The sequence below is a fragment of the Schistocerca gregaria genome, chromosome 7, assembly GCF_023897955.1.
Source record: "Schistocerca gregaria isolate iqSchGreg1 chromosome 7, iqSchGreg1.2, whole genome shotgun sequence".
NCBI classification, from domain to species: domain Eukaryota; kingdom Metazoa; phylum Arthropoda; class Insecta; order Orthoptera; family Acrididae; genus Schistocerca; species Schistocerca gregaria.
This window is the reverse complement of record NC_064926.1, coordinates 539,936,526-539,959,001: the sequence shown is the minus strand read 5'-3', so window position 1 is coordinate 539,959,001 and position 22,476 is coordinate 539,936,526. Positions and strand designations below refer to the sequence as shown.

At 40.3% G+C, this 22,476-nt stretch overlaps 1 protein-coding gene across 1 annotated transcript in view; it reads left to right on the top strand.

Moving 5' to 3' along the window:
- The window catches only part of LOC126282469 (uncharacterized), a 147,681-nt gene that overhangs the window by 106,172 nt on the left and 19,033 nt on the right, over window positions 1–22,476 (top strand). The window contains exon 5 of the mRNA XM_049982126.1: window positions 12,404–12,489. Within this exon, the coding sequence (XP_049838083.1) occupies window positions 12,404–12,489 (86 nt within the window). The remainder of the gene's footprint in view (window positions 1–12,403; window positions 12,490–22,476) is intronic.

Here is a 22,476-nt window from a genome sequence, read left to right as displayed (position 1 = left end):
AGCTTTATCCAAAAAAAGTAATGTATTCAAGAGTAGCATCACACATTTGTAAAAATGAAGTACAAACAAAATGTCAAATGGTTGTTCAGCAAGGCTTTTCAATAGAAAATAATATATATGATTTCACAGATCAAATATGAAATGCATTGGATAACCTAACATCACTCATTGGAATATTTTGTCATCTCTCAAAGACTTTTGATTGTGTAAATCATGAAATTCTTCTAGATAAGCTTACGTTTTGTGATATGAGTGTGACAGTGCACAAATGATTTAATTAATATTTAACTGGAAGAATGCAGAAGGTTGAAATTAACAGTAAAGAGAGTCTGCAAAAATCAACAGAGTCCTCTAACTGGGGAAGTGTCAAGAATGGTGTCCCACAGGGTTTAGTTTTGGTCCCTTATGGTTCTTAATATATGTTAATGACTTGCCACTTTATATTCATGAATATGCAAAGCTAGTTCTTTTTGCTGATGATAGAAGTATAGCAATCACACCTAAATTACAAGAATCAGCTGAGGAAATTTTAAATAATGCGTTGTTGTTGTTGTCTTCAGTCCAGAGACTGCTTTGATGCAGCTCTCCATGCTACTCTATCCTGTGCAAGCTTCTTCGTCTCCCAATACGTACTGCAGCCTACATCCTTCTGAATCTGCTTAGTGTATTCATCTCTCTCTTCTCCCTCTACGATTTTTACCCTCCATGCTGCCCTCCAATACTAAATTGGTGATCCCTTGATGCCTCAGAACATGTCCTACCAACCGATCCCTTCTTCTTGACAAGTTGTGCCACAAATTCCTCTTCTCCCCAATCCTATTCAATACTTCTTCATTAGTTACGTGATCTATCCATCTAATCTTCAGCATTCTTCTGTAGCACCACATTTCATAGGCTTTTATTCTCTTCTTGTCCAAACAATTTATCGTCCATGTTTCACTTCCAAACATGGCTACACTCCATACAAATACTTTCAGAAACGACTTCCTGACATTTAAATCTATACTCGATATTAACAAATTTCTCTTCTTCAGAAACTCTTTCCTTGCCATTGCCAATCTACATTTCATATCCTCTCTACTTCGACCATCATCAGTTATTTATCTCCCCAAATAGCAAAACTCCTTTATTACTTTAAGTGTCTCATTTCCTAATATAATTCCCTCAGCATCGCCCGACTTAATTCGACTACACTCCATTACCCTCGTTTTGCTTTTGTTGATGTTCATCTTATATCCTCCTTTCAAGACACTGTCCATTCCATTCAACTGCTCTTCCAAGTGCTTTGCTGTCTCTGACAGAATTACAATGTCATCGGCGAACCTCAAAGTTTTTATTTCTTCTCCATGGATTTTAATACCTACTCCGAATTTTTCTTTTGTTTCCTTTAGTGCTTGCTCAATATACAGATTGAATAACATCGGGGAGAGGCTACAACCTTCTCTTACTCCCTCCCCAACCACTGCTTCCCTTTCATGCCCCTTGACTCTTATAACTGCCATCGGGTTTCTGTACAAATTGTAAATAGCCTTTCGCTCCCTGTATTTTACCCCTGCCACCTTTAGAATTTGAAAGAGAGTATTCCAGTCAACATTGTCAAAAGCTTTCTCTAAGTCTACTAATGCTATAAACGTAGGTTTACCTTTCCTTAATCTTTCTTCTAAGATAAGTCGTAAGGTCAGTATTGCCTCACGTGTTCCAGTATTTCTACGGAATCCAAACTGATCTTCCGTGAGGTCGGCTTCAACTAGTTTTTCCATTCGTCTGTAAAGAATTCGTGTTAGTATTTTGCAGCTGTGACTTATTAAGCTGACTTTTCGGTAATTTTCACATCTGGCAACACCTGCTTTCTTTGGGGTTGCAATTATTATATTCTTCTTGAATTCTGAGGGTATATCGCCTGTTTCATACATCTCGCTCACCGGATGGTAGAGTTTTGTCAGGACTGGCTCTCCCAAGGCCGTCAGTAGTTCCAGTGGAATGTTGTCGACTCCTGGGGCCTTGTTTCGACTCAGGTCTTTCAGTTCTCTGTCAAACTCTTCATGAAGTATCGTATCTCCCATTTCATCTTCATCTACATCCTCTTCCATTTCCATAATATTTCCCTCAAGTACATCGCCCTTGTATAGACCGTCTATCCACGCCTTCCACCTTTCTGCTTTCCCTTCGTTGCTTAGAACTGGGTTTCCATCTGAGCTCTTGATGTTCATGCAAGTGGTTCTCTTATCTCCAAAGGTCTTTTTAATTTTCCTGTAGGCAGTATCTATCTTACCCCTAGTGAGATAAGCCTCTACATCCTTCCATTTGTCCTCTAGCCATCCCTGCTTAGCCATTTTGCACTTCCTGCCGATCTCGTTTTTGAGACGTTTGTATTCCTTTTTGCCTGCTTCATTTACTGCATTTTTATGTTCCTTTCAGCAATTAAATTCTATTTTTCTTCTGTTACCTAAGGATTTGTACTAGCCCTCGTCTTTTTACTTACTTGATCCTCTGCTGCCTTCACTACTTCATCCCTCAAAGCTACCCATTCTTCTTCTATTGTCTATTGTATTTCTTTCCTCCATTCCTGTCAATTGTTCCCTTATGCTCTCCCTGAAACTCTGTACAACCTCTGGTTCTTTCAGTTTATCCAGGTCCCATCTCCTTAAATTCCCACCTTTTTGCAGTTTCTTCAGTTTTAATCTACAGTTCATAACCAATAGATTGTGGTCAGGGTCCACATCTGCCCCTGGAAATGTCTTACAATTTAAAACCTGGTTCCTAAATTTCTGTCTTACCATTATATAATCTATCTGAAACCTGTCAGTATCTCCAGGCTTCTTCCATGTATACAATCTCCTTTTATGATTCTTGAACCAAGTGTTAGCTATGATTAAGTTGTGCATTGTGCAAAATACTATCAGACGGCTTCCTCTTTAATTTATTTCCCCAATCCATATTCACCTACTACGTTCCCTTCTATTCCTTTTCCTACTATCGAATTCCAGTCACCCATGACTATTAAATTTTCGTCTCCCTTCACTATCTGAACAATTTCTTTTATCTCATCTTACATTTCTTCAATTTCTTCGTTATCTGCAGAGCTAGTTGGCATATAGACGTGTACTACTGTTGTAGGCGTGGGCTTCGTGGCCACAATAATGGGTTCACCATGTTGTTTGTAGTAGCTAACCCGAACTCCTGTTTTTTTATTCATTATTAAACCTACTCCTGCATCACCACTATCTGGTTTTGTATTTATAACCCTGTATTCACCTGACCAAAAGTCTTGTTGCTCCTGCCACCTAATTCCGACTATATCTAACTTTAACCTATCCATTTCCCTTTTTAAATTTTCTAATCTACCTGCCCGATTAAGGGATCTGACATTCCACGCTCCGATCCATAGAACGCCAGTTTTCTTTCTCCTGACAACGACGTCCTCCTGAGTAGTCCCCGCCTGGAGATCCCAATGGGGGACTATTTTACCTCCGGAATATTTTACCCAAGAGGACGCCATCATCATTTATTCATACAGTAAAGCTGCATTCCCTCGGGAAAAATTACGGCCATAGTTTCCCCTTGCTTTCAGCCGTTCTTAGTACCAGCACAGCAAGGCCGTTTTGGTTAATGTTGCAAGGACAGATCAGTCAATCATCCAGACTGTTGCCCCTGCAACTACTGAAAAGGCTGCTGCCCCTCTTCAGGAACCACACGTTTGTCTGGCCTCTCACAGATACCCCTCCGTTGTGGTTGCACCTACGGTAGGGCTATCTGTGTCGCTGAGGCACGCAAGCCTCCCCACCAACGGCAAGGTCTCTGGTTCATGGAGAGGATTTTAAATAATATCTTTCAGAAAATTATTAAGTGGCCTGTTGCAAATGGTCTCTCACTAAATTGTGTGGATACACAGTCTATACAATTGCATAACACCATTGATAAATGACTATGAACAGAAGTCTGCTGGTAAGGCAGAATATTCAAATTTTCTGCGTGTGTGCATTGATAATAAATTGAATTGGAAGAAACACATCAACGATCTGCTGAAATTTTTAGGTTCAGTTAGTTATGCAATTAGGGTATATTCCAAATTTTGGTGATAAACATTTCAGTAAATTAGCCCTCTGTGCCTATTTTCATTCACTGCTTTTGTATCATATCATATTTTGGGGTAATTCATCATTAAGAGAAAAAGTATTCATTACACAAAAGCGTGTAATCAGAATAATAGCTGGAGCCCACCCAAGATCAGTTTGCAGACATTTATTTACGGAACTCGGGGTATTCAAAGTAGCTTCTCAACACATATATTCACTTAAGAAATTTGTTATTAATAACTCATCCCAATTCAAAAATAATAGAGAAGTGCATAGCTACAACACTAGCAGAAAGAGTGATTTAACTATTCTGGGTTAAATCTGACTTATGCACAGAAAGGGGTGAATTATGCTGCCACAAAAATCTTTGGTCATTCGCTAAATAGCATTAAAAGTGTGACAGAGAGCCAACCAACATTTAAAAACAAATTAAAAGAATTTCTGAATGACAATTCCTTCAACATAATAGATGAATTTTTAGATATAAATTAGTAGCTTGTGAAAAATTATTTTGTGCACAGAAAACTTATGTTTATAGTGACATGTTCCACATCATTACGAAACGTCGTAATCATGATCTATGAAACAAGTGTAAATATATGTATGTATGTTTGTAGGGGAAGGCGTAAGAATGGTAATTCTCAATAGCATTATAACTTTGGCCAATTCGTTTTTATGATAATCACGAATATAAACACATTCCTCGTACGGCAAATTAGTATATATAGATGACATCGTGTTTCATTGGTATAGTGTAATGTGCATGATCCATTGAAAGGGGTGTGTGGGAAGATGGGAGATTAAATTGCAGTCCCATCTTAATTAAATCATTGGAGCTGGCTGAAGCCACATCGTTGACAGTTTAGGATTTTTCACATTATATACAGTTTTTAATTCTATAATGGAAACACTGAATTAAACATAAAAACATTGTTGCAGACAACAATCCACTAATCAGTTGCCCACTAAATGCAAAATTGCACTCATTGATAGTGTGTAAAATCCGTCAAATTTACCGGAAATTCCGCCAACTTGGCAATCCTGCCAGACCGCAATTCTTTTAGCATGCCCCCCCCCCCCCCCACCTTTGTTCAACCCAGTGTTTAATTTCCAAAATTTTAGTTGCAGGAACACATCTCTTGAACCATGCAATCGCCAGCCATAAAAATCATCGTTAAGATTTTTGAAAACTAGTGATAAAGCGTAAAATGAGAAATCCTTTTTTTTTTACAAAATGCTGTTCTGAAATTCAGTTTCCTTATAATCAAAATGATAAAACCATAAGAATTGATACAAAAAGCAGGTGCCATCGTCTGTTCTCCTGACAGTGTCACTTTGCTTTCTGGTTATGCTCGATACCATCTTCATAAGGGGAAGGACTCTCATCGTATACATTCGCTGCAAAGAAACTTCTAAAGAAACGGAGATTACTGGATAATACAAAGTCTAGGGCTATAGATATAGACAAGCTTAATGAAACGTCTTTGGCTGTCACGAAAGCAATGCATGACGCCTTCTGTGACTATGGTAGCAGAATAGCGTCAAATGATCTTCCACAGTACCCAAAGAAACTCTGGACGAACGAAAAGGTTAATAGTGGTACCAGAGTTGGTGCCCAGTTCCCAGCCAATGAGACAGGAACTGAAACTGAGGGTAGCAAAGCAAAATCTGAAATGCTTAACTCCGTTCCGAAATCTTCTTGTACAAAGGGAAACGCAGGAACATTGCCCCATTTTAATACTCGTACCACCTAAAAGTATTAGCGTGAGTGGTGTTGAGAAACAGCTGAAATAGTTAAAACTGAACAAAGATCTAGTGCCCGATGGAATCCCTGTCAGATTCTGTACTGAATTTGCGGCTGAGTTAGCCTCTCTTCTAACTATAATCTATCCTAGATCCCTCGAGAAAAAAACCGTGCCTAGTTCTCGGAAAAAAGCACAAGTCACACCCATCTACAAGAAGGGTAGTAGAAGTGATCCACAAAATTACTGTCCTATATCCTTGACATCGATTTGTTATAGAATCTTAGAACGTATTCTGAGTTCAAACATAAGGAGGTATTTTGAACAGAATGGCCTGCTTAATGCATTCCAGCATGGATTCCCAAAACATCGATGATGTGAAACCCGACTCGCATTTTTCTCACGTGACATACCGAAAGCTTTGGATCAAGGCAGTCAGGTAGATGCAGTATTGTTTGATTTCCGAAAAGCATTTGACTTAGTCCCACACCTACGCTTACACACTCCTGGAAATGGAAAAAAGAACACATTGACACCGGTGTGTCAGACCCACCATACTTGCTCCGGACACTGCGAGAGGGCTGTACAAGCAATGATCACACGCACGGCACAGCGGACACACCAGGAACCGCGGTGTTGGCCGTCGAATGGCGCTAGCTGCGCAGAATTTGTGCACCGCCGCCGTCAGTGTCAGCCAGTTTGCCGTGGCATACGGAGCTCCATCGCAATCTTTAACACTGGTAGCATGCTGCGACAGCGTGGACGTGAACCGTATGTGCAGTTGACGGACTTTGAGCGAGGGCGTATAGTGGGCATGCGGGAGGCCGGGTGGACGTACCGCCGAATTGCTCAACACGTGGGGCGTGAGCTCTCCACAGTACATCGATGTTGTCGCCAGTGGTCGGCGGAAGGTGCACGTGCCCGTCGACCTGGGACCGGACCGCAGCGACGCACGGATGCACGCCAAGACCGTAGGATCCTACGCAGTGCCGTAGGGGACCGCACCGCCACTTCCCAGCAAATTAGGGACACTGTTGCTCCTGGGGTATCGGCGAGGACCATTCGCAACCGTCTCCATGAAGCTGGGCTACGGTCCCGCACACCGTTAGGCCGTTTTCCGCTCACGCCCCAACATCGTGCAGCCCGCCTCCAGTGGTGTCGCGACAGGCGTGAATGGAGGATTTCAGGTGTGTCCCAGGGGAATGTGTTGGAACCGTTGCTGTTCACGTTGAATATCAATGGCCTTGCAAGACAATATTAATAGTAACCTCAGACTTTTTGCAGATGATGCAGTTATCTGTGATGAAATACCGTTTGAAAGAAGCTGCATAAATATTCAGCCTGATCTTGAAACGTTCAGAAACGTAAAATTATGCGCTTCAAGAAACGTAAAAACGTAGAATCGTATGACTTTAATATTAGTGAGCCACTATTGGTATAGACAAACTCATACAAATACGTGGTTGTAATACATTGTAGGGATATGAAATGTTATGGTCACATAGACTCAGTTGTGAATAAAGCAGATGGTAGACTTCGGTATAATGGTAGATCTGGGGAAGTGCAAATAGTCTACAAAGGAGATTACTTACAAATCACTCGTGCCACAGGTTCTAGAATATTGCTGAAGTGTGTGGAACCCGTACCAAATAGGACAACAGGGGATACTGAAAGTAAAAGAGATGGGCATCACAAATGGTTACACGTTTGTTTAGTCTGTGGCAGGGTGTCACAGAGATGCTGGTGCTACTGAACTAGAAGACTCTTGACGACAGACGTAAATTATCCCTAGAAAGTCTATTAACGAAGTTTCAACAGCCGACTTTAAATGATGATTCTTGGAATATATCACAATCTCATACGTATCGCTCACATAGAGATTGTAAAGATAAAATTAGATTAATTACTGCACCCAAAGAGGAACTCAAACAACCATTCTTTCCGCACTCCACGTGAATGGACGGAAAGAAACCCTGATATCTGGTACGAAGGGACGTACCCTGTGTCACACACCCCGCGGTCGTTTGCAGGTATTGTTGGTAGATCTGGGTTATACTACAAATCTCTGAGGTTGCTGGCAGTCGTAAACAAAAGACAGTAGACACGATGGTTACCGGTACGTTCCGATCACAACTTCGGAACGAAGCTCAACTTATATTGTGTATGCTGCATACGCACACACACACACACACACACACACACACACACACACACACACACACACACACAGTACCTCGCCCTACACACCTTACCATCGCATCGCGTTGGTCACCCACTGTCACGTCCACTGCTGCAAATTATAGTTACGTGCACTGTTTCAAATCTCCAGTGCCGAATTGTTCCACTTAGTTTAAAAAAAAGCTTCCTGGACGTTGCCAGCCGAAATTAAGCCTTGGTTCAACCTGCATATTGAACAGTATTGGAGATAACTTGTCTCACTCCTTTCTCAGCTGCTGGTTCCCTTTCATACCTTTCTACTAACTGCAATCTGGTTTCTGCACAAGTTGTAAATAACCTTTCGTTCCCAGTATTTCATCCTTGCTCACCTTCAGAATTCCAAAATTCCAAAGGGTATGTTGCAGTCGACACCGTTGTAAGTAGGCCTGATCTCTGAACTCACAAATGCTATAAGTGTAGGTTTGCCTTTATTTAATCCATCTTACAAGATAAGTGGCAGTGGCAATACAGCCTCACGTGTTACATTTCTCTGGAACCTACAGTGATCTTCCATGTGGTCAGCTTCTACCAGAATTTCGATCTTTTGTAAATAATTCGTGTTAATATTTTACAATCATGACTTATCAAACTAATCGTTTGGTAACATTCACACGTCTTCTTTGGAATAGGAATTGTTACAGTTGAAATGTTAAATTGTACTGTTTATTTACTAATAATTTCAAATGAATCATTTATAAAACTTTATTCAGAATAGTATCTGCTGTCTGTCTATTGACCAAGCCAAGATTTAATGATACAAACATTGGAGTAAAGCAAAATTTAGATCCCTGAGTCCAATTATTCTGATAAATTATGGGAGTCGTTACTTTTTAGTTGAACGTAAGGGGATTATTAATTTCCTGCCTGATGCCCATCGGCACTCTATTATATTTTCAACAAAACACAAATCATCATTCTGAACTACACATACGGTTGTATAGACTATATATTTTTACAGATACCGTTATTACTTCATGTTAACAAAAGAGCAAAGAAAAATTAGCTGCAGTGGGCAGTACAGTTCATTTCAACAGAAGCAGCATATTTTTGGGAAAAAATTCAGTGTAAAAAACCGAGGCTATGTGACTAGGAACATAACGACAGAAGGCGTTAGGAAGAGCTTATAAGAGGCAACTTCCTGATGAGTCATGTTATTTGGTTCAAATGGCTCTGAGCACTATGGGACTTAACTTCTAAGGTCATCAGTCCCCTAGAACTTAGAACTAATTAAACCTAACTAACCTAAGGACATCACACACATCCATGCCCGAGACATGATTCGAACCTACGACCGTAGCGGTCGCGCGATTCCAGACTGTAGCGCCTAGAACCGCTCGGCCACCCCGGCCGGCAGCAATGTTATTTGCTACGTATTTGTTGCTCTAGACTTCTTCAGATGCTGTCGGGTAGGTTTTCGTGTAAACATATATTAGTAATCACTGCTCCCGGCATGTATGCAAAAATTGTATGAAGAACAGTAAATGGTGCAGTATGAACTGCACAGACATGAGACATGACGTTACGTAATTCAGGTGCATAGAAACTATCTTTTATGTTTTTCTTTCCTTTCGGCAATAATTCCCGTTAACTTTGTTTTAGTGAAGCATCGAATATGTATGCCCATTTTGTAAACAACTACTGGATGACTTTACACTCTAACACAAAAAAACAACGATGCACCACGAACGTTATCCAAATGGGACAGAAATCGGTAGCCGTGATGTACTTGTATAGATAATGATTTCAGTATCAGAAAGAATTAATTATTCATGCAACAGAAAGTGCTTCATAAATTGACCATGTCGATACCGCATTGGTACACCCAAGGCCGTTATGCCAGCAGTTACTTGGCTTGGCATTGAGTGATCGAGTCGTTGAATGGCCTCCTGAGGGAAATCGCTCCAAATTCTGTTCAATTGGGGCGCTACGAGGGCTATGCCGAAAGTTTTTAGCAGCCCGTAAACCGTAAGGCGGAGGACGATGGGGTTGTTTTCGTTCGGAAGAGCGATGTTTTTCGACCTTGGGACGTGCGCGCGCAGCCCCTGGCTAGCGGTGATCCCCCCACAGCGCAGTAAGAAAGCACAGGCAGTGCTGAGTCAAGAGACGGTGCAGGATGGAGCAGTCGCGCCGCGACTTTCGCGCTATGATTTTTTACGATTATAAAAAGGGTTTAAGTGCCGAAGAATGCCATTCTTCTTTGCTGCGTGTTTTTGGCGAAACTTCCCTTTCTAGGGCCACAGCTGGAAATTGGTTTCGCGAGTTTTTGAGGGGTCGGCAGTCAACTGAAGATGAACCTCGTCCCGGTCGGCCAGCAACAGCTGTGACTCCTGAAAACATTGATGCCGTGAGGAAAATGATGAAAGAAAATCCACATCTTACATTTTGCGACAGTGAAGGAACCCTAAATATTGGATAAACAGCAGCACAGACCATCGTTCATAGTCACTTAGGCCATACTAACAGATGTGCCCGTTGGGTGACACATTCCCTGACAGAAAGCCAAAAGGCGGCGAGAGTGGACTGGTGTCGTTTCATGCTCGAAAAATTCAATAGAGGGAAGTCCCAAGACACCTACAATATCGTCACAGGTGATGAAACGTGGGCCTACCATTATGACCCTGAAACGAAGAGACATTCTTCTGTGTGGTGCTTTCCAGGGGAGGAACCACCCACAAAAGTTCGACAAGGAGCTCTGGAAAAAAGATGGTGGAAACTTTTTTTCACAAAGATCGGCCATCTCACCTCTGTGACCTTGGACACACGTCGTACAGTCAATGCTGAAAGGTATGTGAACGATTGTCTTCCACAAGTCATCGTCACATGGAAGTCACAGCATCCAAAGTCCAAGAGTGGGCACCTTCTGCTGCATCACGACAATGCATCTGCGCACAGGGCTGCCAGAACGATGGACTTTATGGAGAAGGAAGAAGTGTAAGTGTTACCCCATCCCCCCTATTCACCTGACCTGGCCGCCTGTGACTTGTTTCTGTTCACTAAGACTAAGGAAAAAATTCGAAGGGAGCGGTTTTCATCAGATGAAGAGGCCATTGCACCATACGAGAGTGCACTAAGTGACATCCCAAAAGAAGCTAGGACTGACATATTTTCTAAGTGGCTTCAGAGAATGGAAAAATGTATACATGCTAATGGAGAGTATTTTGAAAAATTGTAAACTTTTTTTGCAAATAATTTTTTTTTCACACATTCTGCTAAAAACTTTCGGCATAGCCCTCATACTTTGTCAAAATCCCGAGCCAGTTGACGAGCCCTGCCTGTAATACTCCAAACGCTCTCAATTGGGAAGAGATCCAGCGACTTTGCTTGCCAAGGTAGGGTTTGACAGGCTCGAGGCCAAGCAGTAGAAACTCTTGCAGGTGGACATTATTTTGCTGAAATGTAATCTCAGGATGGCTTGCCATGTAGAGCAACAAAATATCGTTGATGCGTCAATATGCTGTAAGGGTGCCGCAGATGAGAACCACAGGGGTCTTACTATGAAATGAGATGGCGCCCCAGACCAGTCACTCCTGGTTGTCAGGCCATATGGCAGGCTACAGTCTGGTTGGTATCCAACCACTGCTCGGAGAATCTCGAGACGACACGTCTTTGCTGGTCTTCGGAGCTGGACTCATCACTGAAGATAATTCTACTCCAGTCAGTGACATTCCAGGCCGAACATCGTGGCACCACTGCAAACGTGCTTGTTGGTGTACAGAGGTCAATGTGGTCAGTGCCAGGGGCGCCGTGAGCTCAACCCCCTTTCTGTGAGCTGTCTGTCAATGGTCCTTGTGGTGACTGAAACACCAGATGCACGTCGGATCGACGATAATGATGATCCGGGGCTCCGAAAGCCTCTCTGACAATTCTCATCTTCACATTCTACGTCGACAGCTGTGTTCGGCTCGGTTCACCCATTCCTGCCAACACAGTTGCACAGTTGAATAGTGGCACCGCTCCTATTCAGAGGTTGAGCGATGTCCTGATTACTACTCCTTTCAGCCCAACTACAGATTCTCTCTCAAATGTTGTCATCTGCATATATTGCTCACACAACTGTCTGTGAGGTATAGTTGCTGTCCAGCTGAGTACACTGAACAAAATTTATAATGACTTTGTGCCCTGATATCGAGATGTCATCTGTTAACTTTTCTTGCCAGCTGTCCAGTGAAATTGCATTACAGCATCACACATTCATCTGTCAGCCGCAAAAACTTACTGTTTTGCATTTTCTGTCAATGCCTGTATGAATATTAATTTGTGGCCAATTTACTTAACACCTTTGTGAGGCATCATTTCTTTTTTGTCTTGGAGTGTATGTTATGTCGTGTTAGTTTCTCTTGTTAACAGAAGATGTAATTTTTGTTCCAGAACTAACAAGTACCTGCAAAAATCATCAATAACAAGAATGTGCGCAGTAAGCGGATTCTTCATTTCCATTCCTGTTTTCCTCACAGGTAAGGGAGTCAATTATATATATCTTCTGATCTTGAACATACTACTTTTGTAAAGGAAGCATTTTAACTCACCTTATTGTTTATCTTTCTGATAATGCATTTCTTCACAGTACACACTGTCCCAGCTAAGCCTCGGTACATCTGTGTATGTCTTGCAACAGTTAACTCTGAAGAATGAATTTGTCTCTAAGCTCAGCAACATTTTTGGTGGTGTTTATGTGCCAGATGACTGTTCGGTGCCTCAGCTTTACAGTGAGTGGTTGCCCTCACACCTTCCATTATTTATGCTCCACTCAGAACTTTCCAGCATCATATTAATGGCTCTATTTATTACATAATGAGGAGTTGCTCTTTTTTAATTGTAGCCCAATGACTTGTGGTAGCATCTTTTTCTTGTCAGTTATTTCTTTTCATAACCTTTCATGCCAAAGTATGCCACTACTATACAATATCTCTTCTGGTGCACTGTACTTTAAATGTAGGCAGTCAGCTTATATTCTGAAAATAATGTCTGCAAACATAATTTGCACTTTCTCACATGATATCCACAAAGTTATGGATCAATCCTGAAATAATCCAGGTAGTTGGATAGATGCAGCTTTCCTTCACTTCTGAACAGAAGTAAATTTGTGTCTAGATTAAGGATTCTTGGCAAGATAGGTGCAGCACATTATCTCAGATGGAGAGTCATTGACAAATGTGGAAGTAATTTCAGAAATGCCCTAGGAAGTATGTTGTGACACTTGCTGTTCTCGTTATATGGTTTATTAATCGTCTTTCCGATAACTTTTAGTAGATGATGCAGTTATCTGTAATAAAGCACTGTCTGAGAAAACTGCATAAATATTCCATCACTGTTCATAAGGTTTCAAAGTGCTGCTAATATTGACAACTTGTTTAAAATGTTCACAAATGTAAAATTGTACATTGCACAAAATGAGAAAAGTAATATTCTAAGACTGTGATGTGAGTATGTCACATCTGGAATTGGCAAATGCACACAAATAGCGAGGTGTAACATTTTGAAGGGTTATGAAATCAAATGGTCACATAGGCTCAGTCATATGTAAAGCAGGTGGCAGAATTTGGTTCACTGGTAAGGTATTAAGAAAATGTTATCTACACAGTAAATTGCTTACAAAATACTCATGTGACCCATCCTAGAACATTGCTCAAGTGTATGAAATCTGTATCAGGTAGTACTAATGGGATATTGAAAATACATACACATATGGCCATCACAAATTTCCACAGATTTTTTTTATCCCTGCAAGAGCATCATGCGACACAATGCATTCATTGCAGCGACACGATGCATGCCCAATTCATCAGTCAACATTTGTTGATATGTCTCATAACTAATACCCACTTCATCCGCAAGGTCTTGAATGGTTGACACCGATCTGCACGAACCAATGTTGAAGTATGGAAACAATGTCTGGCATTGTGTGAGTAACAGGCCTTCCAGTGTGACGTCTGTACAGCCGGCCCTGGCCGAGCTTGCCACTCAAACACATGCGTACGACTCAGTCTCTGTCCTCCAAACACGTGTTGAATCATTGAAAGAGTCTCCGTAGCACTTTTCCTGAGATTCACACAGAATTTGATACACACACGCTGTTCTGTTCGCGGATCCATCATAAAATTGCCACCCACCAAACACAGAGTATTTTGGAAATCACTGTGGACACACAACATGTCCTCCCAGCTGAATGTCACTCTGCACACTGACTCATCAGATATGCAGCTCTCCCACCTAGTGGTGCAAATATCTACTACTACTTTCCAGATGGCAGCACCAGTCCTGAAAATTTTGGATTCCACCTCGTATCTAATTTTTGCCATGAACTTTTCCAGTGTATCTTTGTGGCACGTTAGTCACAGCCCGAACCACACAATAGCACTTTATGTACTGTGCTTAGCCTTTAGAAGACAGTAACTCAAATTATCTTCATACAAGCTTAAGCAGATGTAACGGCATAACTTTCACATTTGAAGGGATTACCATTATGGCTTGAAGGGCAATAAAAATAAACAGATACAAGGGTTCCAGCCCATCTATCTGAGGAGCTGCCAAATTACATACATATATATGTCTGTATGTACGTGTGTAAATGTGTATGCATGCATGTGTGTCTGTGGGTTAAAACTACATATGCTGGAAGGATAATGAAGGCTTAGTGTCTCGTTGACAAATAAATCATTAAAGTTGAGGACGTGTGTATGTACACTGCCTAGGTAAAACAATTACATGGAGTTGTATTCTGAATGTATACTAGCAACATTGAATAAAAAATAGAAGTGTAATTCATAATTCTTTATGAATGCATCTGTGAATGACATATGACAATGTATATTATTAATGTCCAAAATAGAAAGAGGCTTAAGAATGAGAAAACTTAATCTGCTGAGAAAATAATAAATTTTTAAACATGAAAACAAGAGATTCTGGTATATTTGGGTATGTTTTAGAAGTCTGAAGCAAAAAAGAAGGAATACCACTGCACCTGGAGGTGATATCAGGCATGTGTCAATGATAGGATTTCAAGTTGCAGGTGCTGAATTCAGAAATGAAATCAGGTTTCATGGACTTAATTTTCTCTTGACGACCTACCCTCCATCTATTGGCATCCTTGATAACACTACACGATGGTTGTTCTTCTGTGGCATAACATAAATATTCCACTAATTTAACCGTTGAAAAATAATAAAAATATGTACAATGGATTTCCACACATAACCCTCAGTTCAGAAGTCAACCTTCAGGAAATAAGGATGGTTCGGCAGCACTGCCACTGAGTCATGCTTGAACATGTAGAATCATGTTGCATTTGTTAGCATTTTCATTTCAGCATTTCGAATTCTGACAATTGCTGGAGGTCAATGCTTGCTGTTTTAAGTACATGAAGATTGTGTTCACATAGTTGAAGAAATGCTTTGTATCAGAGTAAATAATACAAATTCTTTGTTACATCTGTACGGAGTTAACTCTGAAATTGGAAAAGAAGAATCTTAATCTTCTTCTAAAGAATTGGTGTGAACTTTATTTCAGGTGGAAGGCTGGTGCTTAGGACAAGAACTGTCATCCTGCAGCCCCTCCCCCCCCCCCCCTTTCCCACCTCATATGCTTTCAGTCATGTTACACACTACTGACAAGCTGGGTAAAAAGATAATGTCACGTGATATTTGCTGTTCCCATCATTTGGAAGAGATTAGATTAGATTAGTACTTGTTCCATTCATCATGAATATGGCACTTCATAATGATGTAGAGCGTGTCAGGTTAATAAAAGGTGCCTGTCCAAGTTATGACATTATACAAAACATTACATGACATGTAATATTTTTATTTATTTATTTATTTTTGTGGGGGATGGGGAAATTACCCACTTACTATATCCAAAAATCCATCTAATGAGTAGAAGGAGTTGCCATTCAGAAATTCTTTTAATTTCCTTTTAAATGCTATATAACTATCTGTCAGACTTTTGATGCTATTAAGTAAGTGACCAAAGACTTTTGTGGCAGCATAATTTACCCCTCCTGAGCCAAAGTTAGATTTATCCTTGAGTAATGAAGATCATCCTTTCTCCTAGTGTTGTAGCCATGTAAACTCATATTCTTTTGAATTCATTTGCATTGTTAATAACAATTTTCATAAGTGAATATATATATATATGGCGAGGCTATAGTGAAGATCCCTAGCTCTTTAAATAAGTGTCTGCAGGATGATCTTGGATGAACTCCAACAATTATTCTGATAACACGCTTTTGTGCAATGAACACTCTTTTACTCAATGATGAGTCACCCCAGAATATGATGCCATATGAAAGCAGAGAATGAAAATAGATGTGGTAAGCTAATTTACTGAGATGTATATCACCAAAATTTGCAATGGCCCTAATAGCATAAGTAGCTGAACTCAAACGTTTCAGCAGAACTTCAGTGTTTTTTTTCCAGTTCAACCCCTCATCAATGCATACACCTAGAAATTTTGAATTTTTTACCTTAGCTACCCATTTCCGATCGAAGTCTATATTTATTAATGGTGTCATTCCATTTACTGTGTGGAACTGTATATTCTATGTTTTGTCAAAGTTTAATAGACCACACAACATACTCACATTTGTCTGACAGAAATTGATGGCATCCCCTCAAAAACAAGGAAAATTGTACAGTATTCTAATTAACCATTTGCTAAAAAGTCTGTTTCTCACTGTGAAGAACTTCCAATACCAGTATCCTCTGCAGAAGACAGAGATGGAGATATGTATGCTGAGCCAACAGTTCAAGGCCATTGTGAAACATATGAGCAACACTGAACGGATTTCAGTGATGTTATTCTTGATTTAAATATGTCAACGCAACAGGCTGAGCTTCTATCTTCGTGATTAAAAGGATGGAATCTTCTTTGTTGTATAAAAGTGAGTTTTTATCATGACTCTCATGCTGTTTTTTTTCTGATCATTTCTCCACTGAAGGTGCTATGGTTTTTTTTTATAATGTATTGAGTCCATCATCTGATTCTTGGTCATGATTTCTGTGTAAATGAGTTTAGCTTGTTCATAGATTCCAGCAAAGTTAGTCTAAAAACAATACTTCTCCACAATGAGAACAAGTTTTTTTTCCTTCCAAATTACTTATGAAATTAATCTAATGAATAAAAAAGAGAACTTTAAATTTCCCCCATGAACCATGGATCTTGCCACTGGTGGGGAGGCTTGCATGCCTCAGTGATACAGATAGTCATCCCGTAGGTGCAACCACAAGTGTGGGGTATCTATGAGAGGCCAGACAAACACATGGTTCCAGAAGAGGGGCAGCAGCCTTTTCAGTAGTTGCAGGGGCAACAGTCTGAATGATTGACTGATCTGGTCTTGTAACAATAACCAAAACAGCCTTGCTCTGCGGTACTGTGAGCGACTGAAAGCAAGGGGAAACTACAGCCGTAATTTTTCCCGAGGGCATGCAGCTATATTGTATGGTTAAACGGTGATGGCATCCTCTTGGGTAAAACATTCCGAAGGTAGTGGGAATTAGTAAAGTCAGGTGAATACAGGGTTATATAAATACAAAATCGAATAGGGGTAATGCAGGAGTAGGTTTAGTAATGAATAAAAAGTAGCAGTGTGGGTAAGCTACTACAAACACTGTAGTTAAGGCATTATTGTAGCCAAGATAGACACGAAGCCCACGCCTACCACAATAGTACAAATTTATATGCCAACTAGCTATGCAGACGGCGAATAAATTGAAGAAATGTATGATGAGATAAAAGAAATTATTCAGATAGTGAAGGGAGACGAAAATTTAATAGTCATGGGTGACTGGAATTCGATAGTAGGAAAAGGAATAGAAGGGAACGTAGTAGGTGAATATGGATTGGGGAAAGAAATTAAAGAGGAAGCCGTCTGATAGAATTTTGCACAATGCACAACTTAATCATAGCTAACACTTGGTTCAAGAATCATAAAAGAAGGCTGTATACATGGAAGAAGCCTGGAGATACTGACAGGTTTCAGATAGATTATATAATGGTACGACAGAGATTTAGGAACCAGGTTTTAAATTGTAAGACATTTCCAGGGGCAGATGTGGACTCTGACTACAATCTATTGGTTATGAACTGTAGATTAAAACTGAAGAAACTGCAAAAAGGTGGGAATTTAAGGAGATGGGACCTGGATAAACTGAAAGAACCAGAGGTTGTGCAGAGTTTCAGGGAGAGCATAGGGGAGCAATTGACAGGAATGGAGGAAAGAAATACAATAGAAGAAGAATGGGTAGCTTTGAGGGATGAAGTAGTGAAGGCAGCAGAGGATCAAGTAGGTAAAAAGACAAGGGCTAGGAGAAATCCTTGGGTAACAGAAGAGATATTGAACTTAATTGATGAAAGGAGAAAATACAAAAATGCAGTAAATTAAGTAGGCAAAAAGGAATACAAACGTCTCAAAAATGAGATTGACAGGAAGTGCAAAGTGGCTAAACAGGGATGGTTAGAGGACAAATGTAAGGATGTAGAGGCATATATAGATACTGCCTACAAGAAAATTTAGGAGACCTTTGGAGAAAACAACCACCTGTATGAATATCAAGAGCTCAGGATATAGATGAAGATGAAATGGGAGATATGATTCTGTGTGAACAATTTGACAGAGCACTGAAAGACCTAAGTCGAAACAATACCCCAGGAGTAGACAACATTCCATTAGAGCTACCGATAGCCTTGGGAGAGCCACCCCAGACAAAATTCTACTGTCTGGTGAGAAAGATGTATGATACAGGCGAAATACCCTCACACTTCAAGAAGAATAAAATAATTTCAAATCCCAAAGAATGAAGGTGTTGACAGGTGAAAATTACCAAAATATCAGTTTAATAAGTCACAGCTGCAAAATACTAACATGAATCCTTTACAGAAGAATGGAAAAACTGATAGAAGCCGACCTTGGGGAAGATCTGTTTTGAATCACGAGAAATGTAATGAGAGGCAATACTGATCCTACGACATTTCATAGAAAATAAGTTAAGGAAAGTCAAAATTACGTTTATAGCATCTGCAGACTTAGAGAAGGCTTTTGACAATGTTGATTGGAATATTCTCTTTCAAATTTTGAAGGTGGCAGGGGTAAAATATAGGGAGCGAAAGGCTATTTACAATTTGTACAGAAAGCGAAAGGGGCAGTGGTTGGGAAGGGAGTTTAGTCAAGGTTGTAGCCTATCCCTGATGTTATTCGATCTGTATACTAGGCAAGCAGTAAAGGAAACAAAAGAAAAATTTGGAATAAGAATTAAAATCCAGGGAGATGAAATAAAAACTTTGAGATTTGCCAATGACATTGTAATTCTGGCAGAGACAGCAAAGGACCCGGAGGAGGAGTTGCATGGAATGGACAGTGTCTTGAAAGAAGGATATAAGATGAAAACCAAATGAGGATAATGGAATGTAGTCTAATTAAATCAGACAATGCTGAGGGAATTATATTAGGAAATGAGACACTTAAAGTAGTGGATGACTTTTGCTATTTGGGCAGAAAAAAAACTGAAACTTCCTGGCAGATTAAAACTGTGTGCCCGACCAAGACTCGAACTCAGGACCTTTGCCTTTCGCGGGCAAGTGCTCTACCATCTGAGCTACTGAAGCACGACTCACGCCCGGTACTCACAGCTTTACTTCTGCCAGTATCCGTCTCCTACCTTCCAAACTTTACAGAAGCTCTCCTGCGAACCAAGCAGATAGATTATATAATGGTAAGACAGAGTTTTAGGAACCAGGTTTTAAGGGAAGGGAAGGGAGTGAGACAGGGTTGTAGCCTCTACACGATGTTATTCAATCTGTATATTGAGCAAGCAGTAAAGGAAACAAAAGAAAAATTTGGAGTTGGTATTAAAATCCATGGAGAAGAAATAAAAACTTTGAGGTTCGCCGATGACATTGTAATTCTGTCAGAGACAGCAAAGGACTTGGAAGAGCAGTTGAACGGAATGGGCAGTGTCTTGGTCAGTGATAGGAGGATATAAGATGAACATTAACAAAAGCAAAACGAGGATAATGGAATGTAGTCGAATTAAGTCGGGTGATGCTGAGGGAATTACATTAGGAAATGAGACACTTAAAGTAGTAAAGGAGTTCTGCTATTTGGGAAGCAAAATAACAGATGATGGTCGTAGAAGAGAGGATATAAAATGTAGACTGGCAATGGCAAGAAAAGCATTTCTGAAGAAGAGAAATTTGTTTACATCGAGTATAGCTTTCAGTGTCATGAAGTCGTTTCTGAAAGTATTTGTATGGTGTGTAGCCATGTATGGAAGTGAAACATGGACGATAAATAGTTTAGACAAGAAAAGAATAGAAGCTTTCGAAATGTGGTGCTACAGAAGAATGCTGAAGATTAGATGGGTAGATCACATAACTAATGAGGAAGTATTGAATAGGATTGGGGAGAAGAGAAGTTTGTGGCACAACTTGACTAGAAGAAGGGATCGGTTGGTAGGACATGTTCTGAGGCATCAAGGGATCACAAATTTAGCATTGGAGGACAGAGTGGAGGGTAAAAATCGTAGAGGGAGACCAAGAGATGAATACACTAAGCAGATTCAGAAGGATGTAGGTTGCAGTAGGTACTGGGAGATGAAGAATCTTGCACAGGATAGAGTAGCATGGAGAGCTGCATCAAACCAGTCTCAGGACTGAAGACCTCAACAACAACAACCATTATATAATCTATCTGATACCTTTTAGTATGTATACAACCTTCTTTCATGATCCTTAAACCAAGTGTTAGCTACGATTTAGTTGTGCTCTGTGCAAAATTCTAGCATTCGGCTTCCTCTTTTATTTATTATCCCTAATGCATATTCACCTACTATGTTTCCTTCTCTCCCTTTTCCTACTACTGAATTGCAGTCACCCATGACTATTAAATTTTCATCACCCTTCACTATCTGAATAATTTCTTTTATTTCATCATACATTTCTTCAATTTCTTTGTCATCTGCAGAGTTAGTTGGCATATAAATTTGTACTACTGTAGTAGGTGTGGGCTTCATATCTATTTTGGCCACAATAATGCGTTCACTATGCTGTTTGTAGTAGCTTACCCGCATTCCTATTTTCCTATTCATTATTAAACCTACTCCTGCATTACTCCTATTTGATTATGTGTTTATAACCCTGTAGTCACCTGACCAGAAGTATTGTTCCTCCTGCCACCTAACTTCACTGATTCCCACTATATCTAACTTTAACCCATCCATTTCCCTTTTTAAATTTTCTAACCTACCTGCCCGATTAAGGGATATGACATTCCATGCTCCGATCCGTAGAACGCCAGTTTTCTTTCTCCTGATAACAGCATCCCCTTAGCAGTCCCCGCCCGGAGATCCAAATGGGGGACTATTTTACCTCCGGAATATTTTACCCAAGAGGATGCCATCATCATTTAATCATACAGTAAAGCTGCATGCCCTCGGGAAAAATTATGGCCGTAGGTTCCCCTTGCTTTCAGCCATCCGCAGTACCAGCACTACAAGCCCGTTTTGGTTATTGTTACAAGGCCAGATCAGTCAGTCATACAGACTGTTGCCCTTGCAACTACTGAAAAGACTGCTACCCCTCTTCAGGAACCACACGTTTGTCTGGCCTCTCAACAGATACCCCTCAGTTGTGGTTGCACATACGGTATGGCTATCTGTATTGCTGAGGCACGCAAGCCGCCCCACCAACGGCAAGGTCCATGTTTCATGGGGGGGGGGGGGGCATCTAGTACTGGTCCTTATAAAGTGACGCTTCTGAGGCAAATTATCACAAGAAATATTTTTAGATATGATTCTCTATGTTTCTTTATTCTTACTACAGATTTTATTTGATTCCTTTTCATACTGACAGATTATTTGCTGTTTACATCTAGAAATCTTGTTGAAAGACTGAGTCATTTTGTCAGATATGTATAATATACTGACTGCCATAAACATTTACAAAAATGTTTATTACCTAAAAACTAAGGCCAGTGCAGAAAATCTGAAATTAAATCTGAATTCAGAGGTCGAATAACACTTTATATGGTTTTTGTAACTAAATTTTTTAAGAAATTTTCATTGTTTTGGTTGATCTGTTTAATTAGCATGTATATGATCCAGTAATGATACATGGACAATGGTTGCACTCGTCCATCCAGGTATTTATTTCCTGTAGTTAGCCAACAGCCACCCCCATGTGACGTGTGTCCTGCAGCCCTTTGAGTTGCAGGAGCCAGAAGCAGAATTATTTGCCACACATATAATATTACGACCACTCCTCAAGTCTGTGTCCACATAGTTGGAATGGCAGGATATTTGAAATAACAGATCAGTTGGCCTTATATCCTAGGAACATGAATTCTTTTTTTACCAAGATGTTTTCTTTATCTGCACTTCTATAGTTACACACTTTTTTGTCTCTGTAATTCTTGATATATGTTTTGCTGGTGGCTTCAATTGATACTCAGT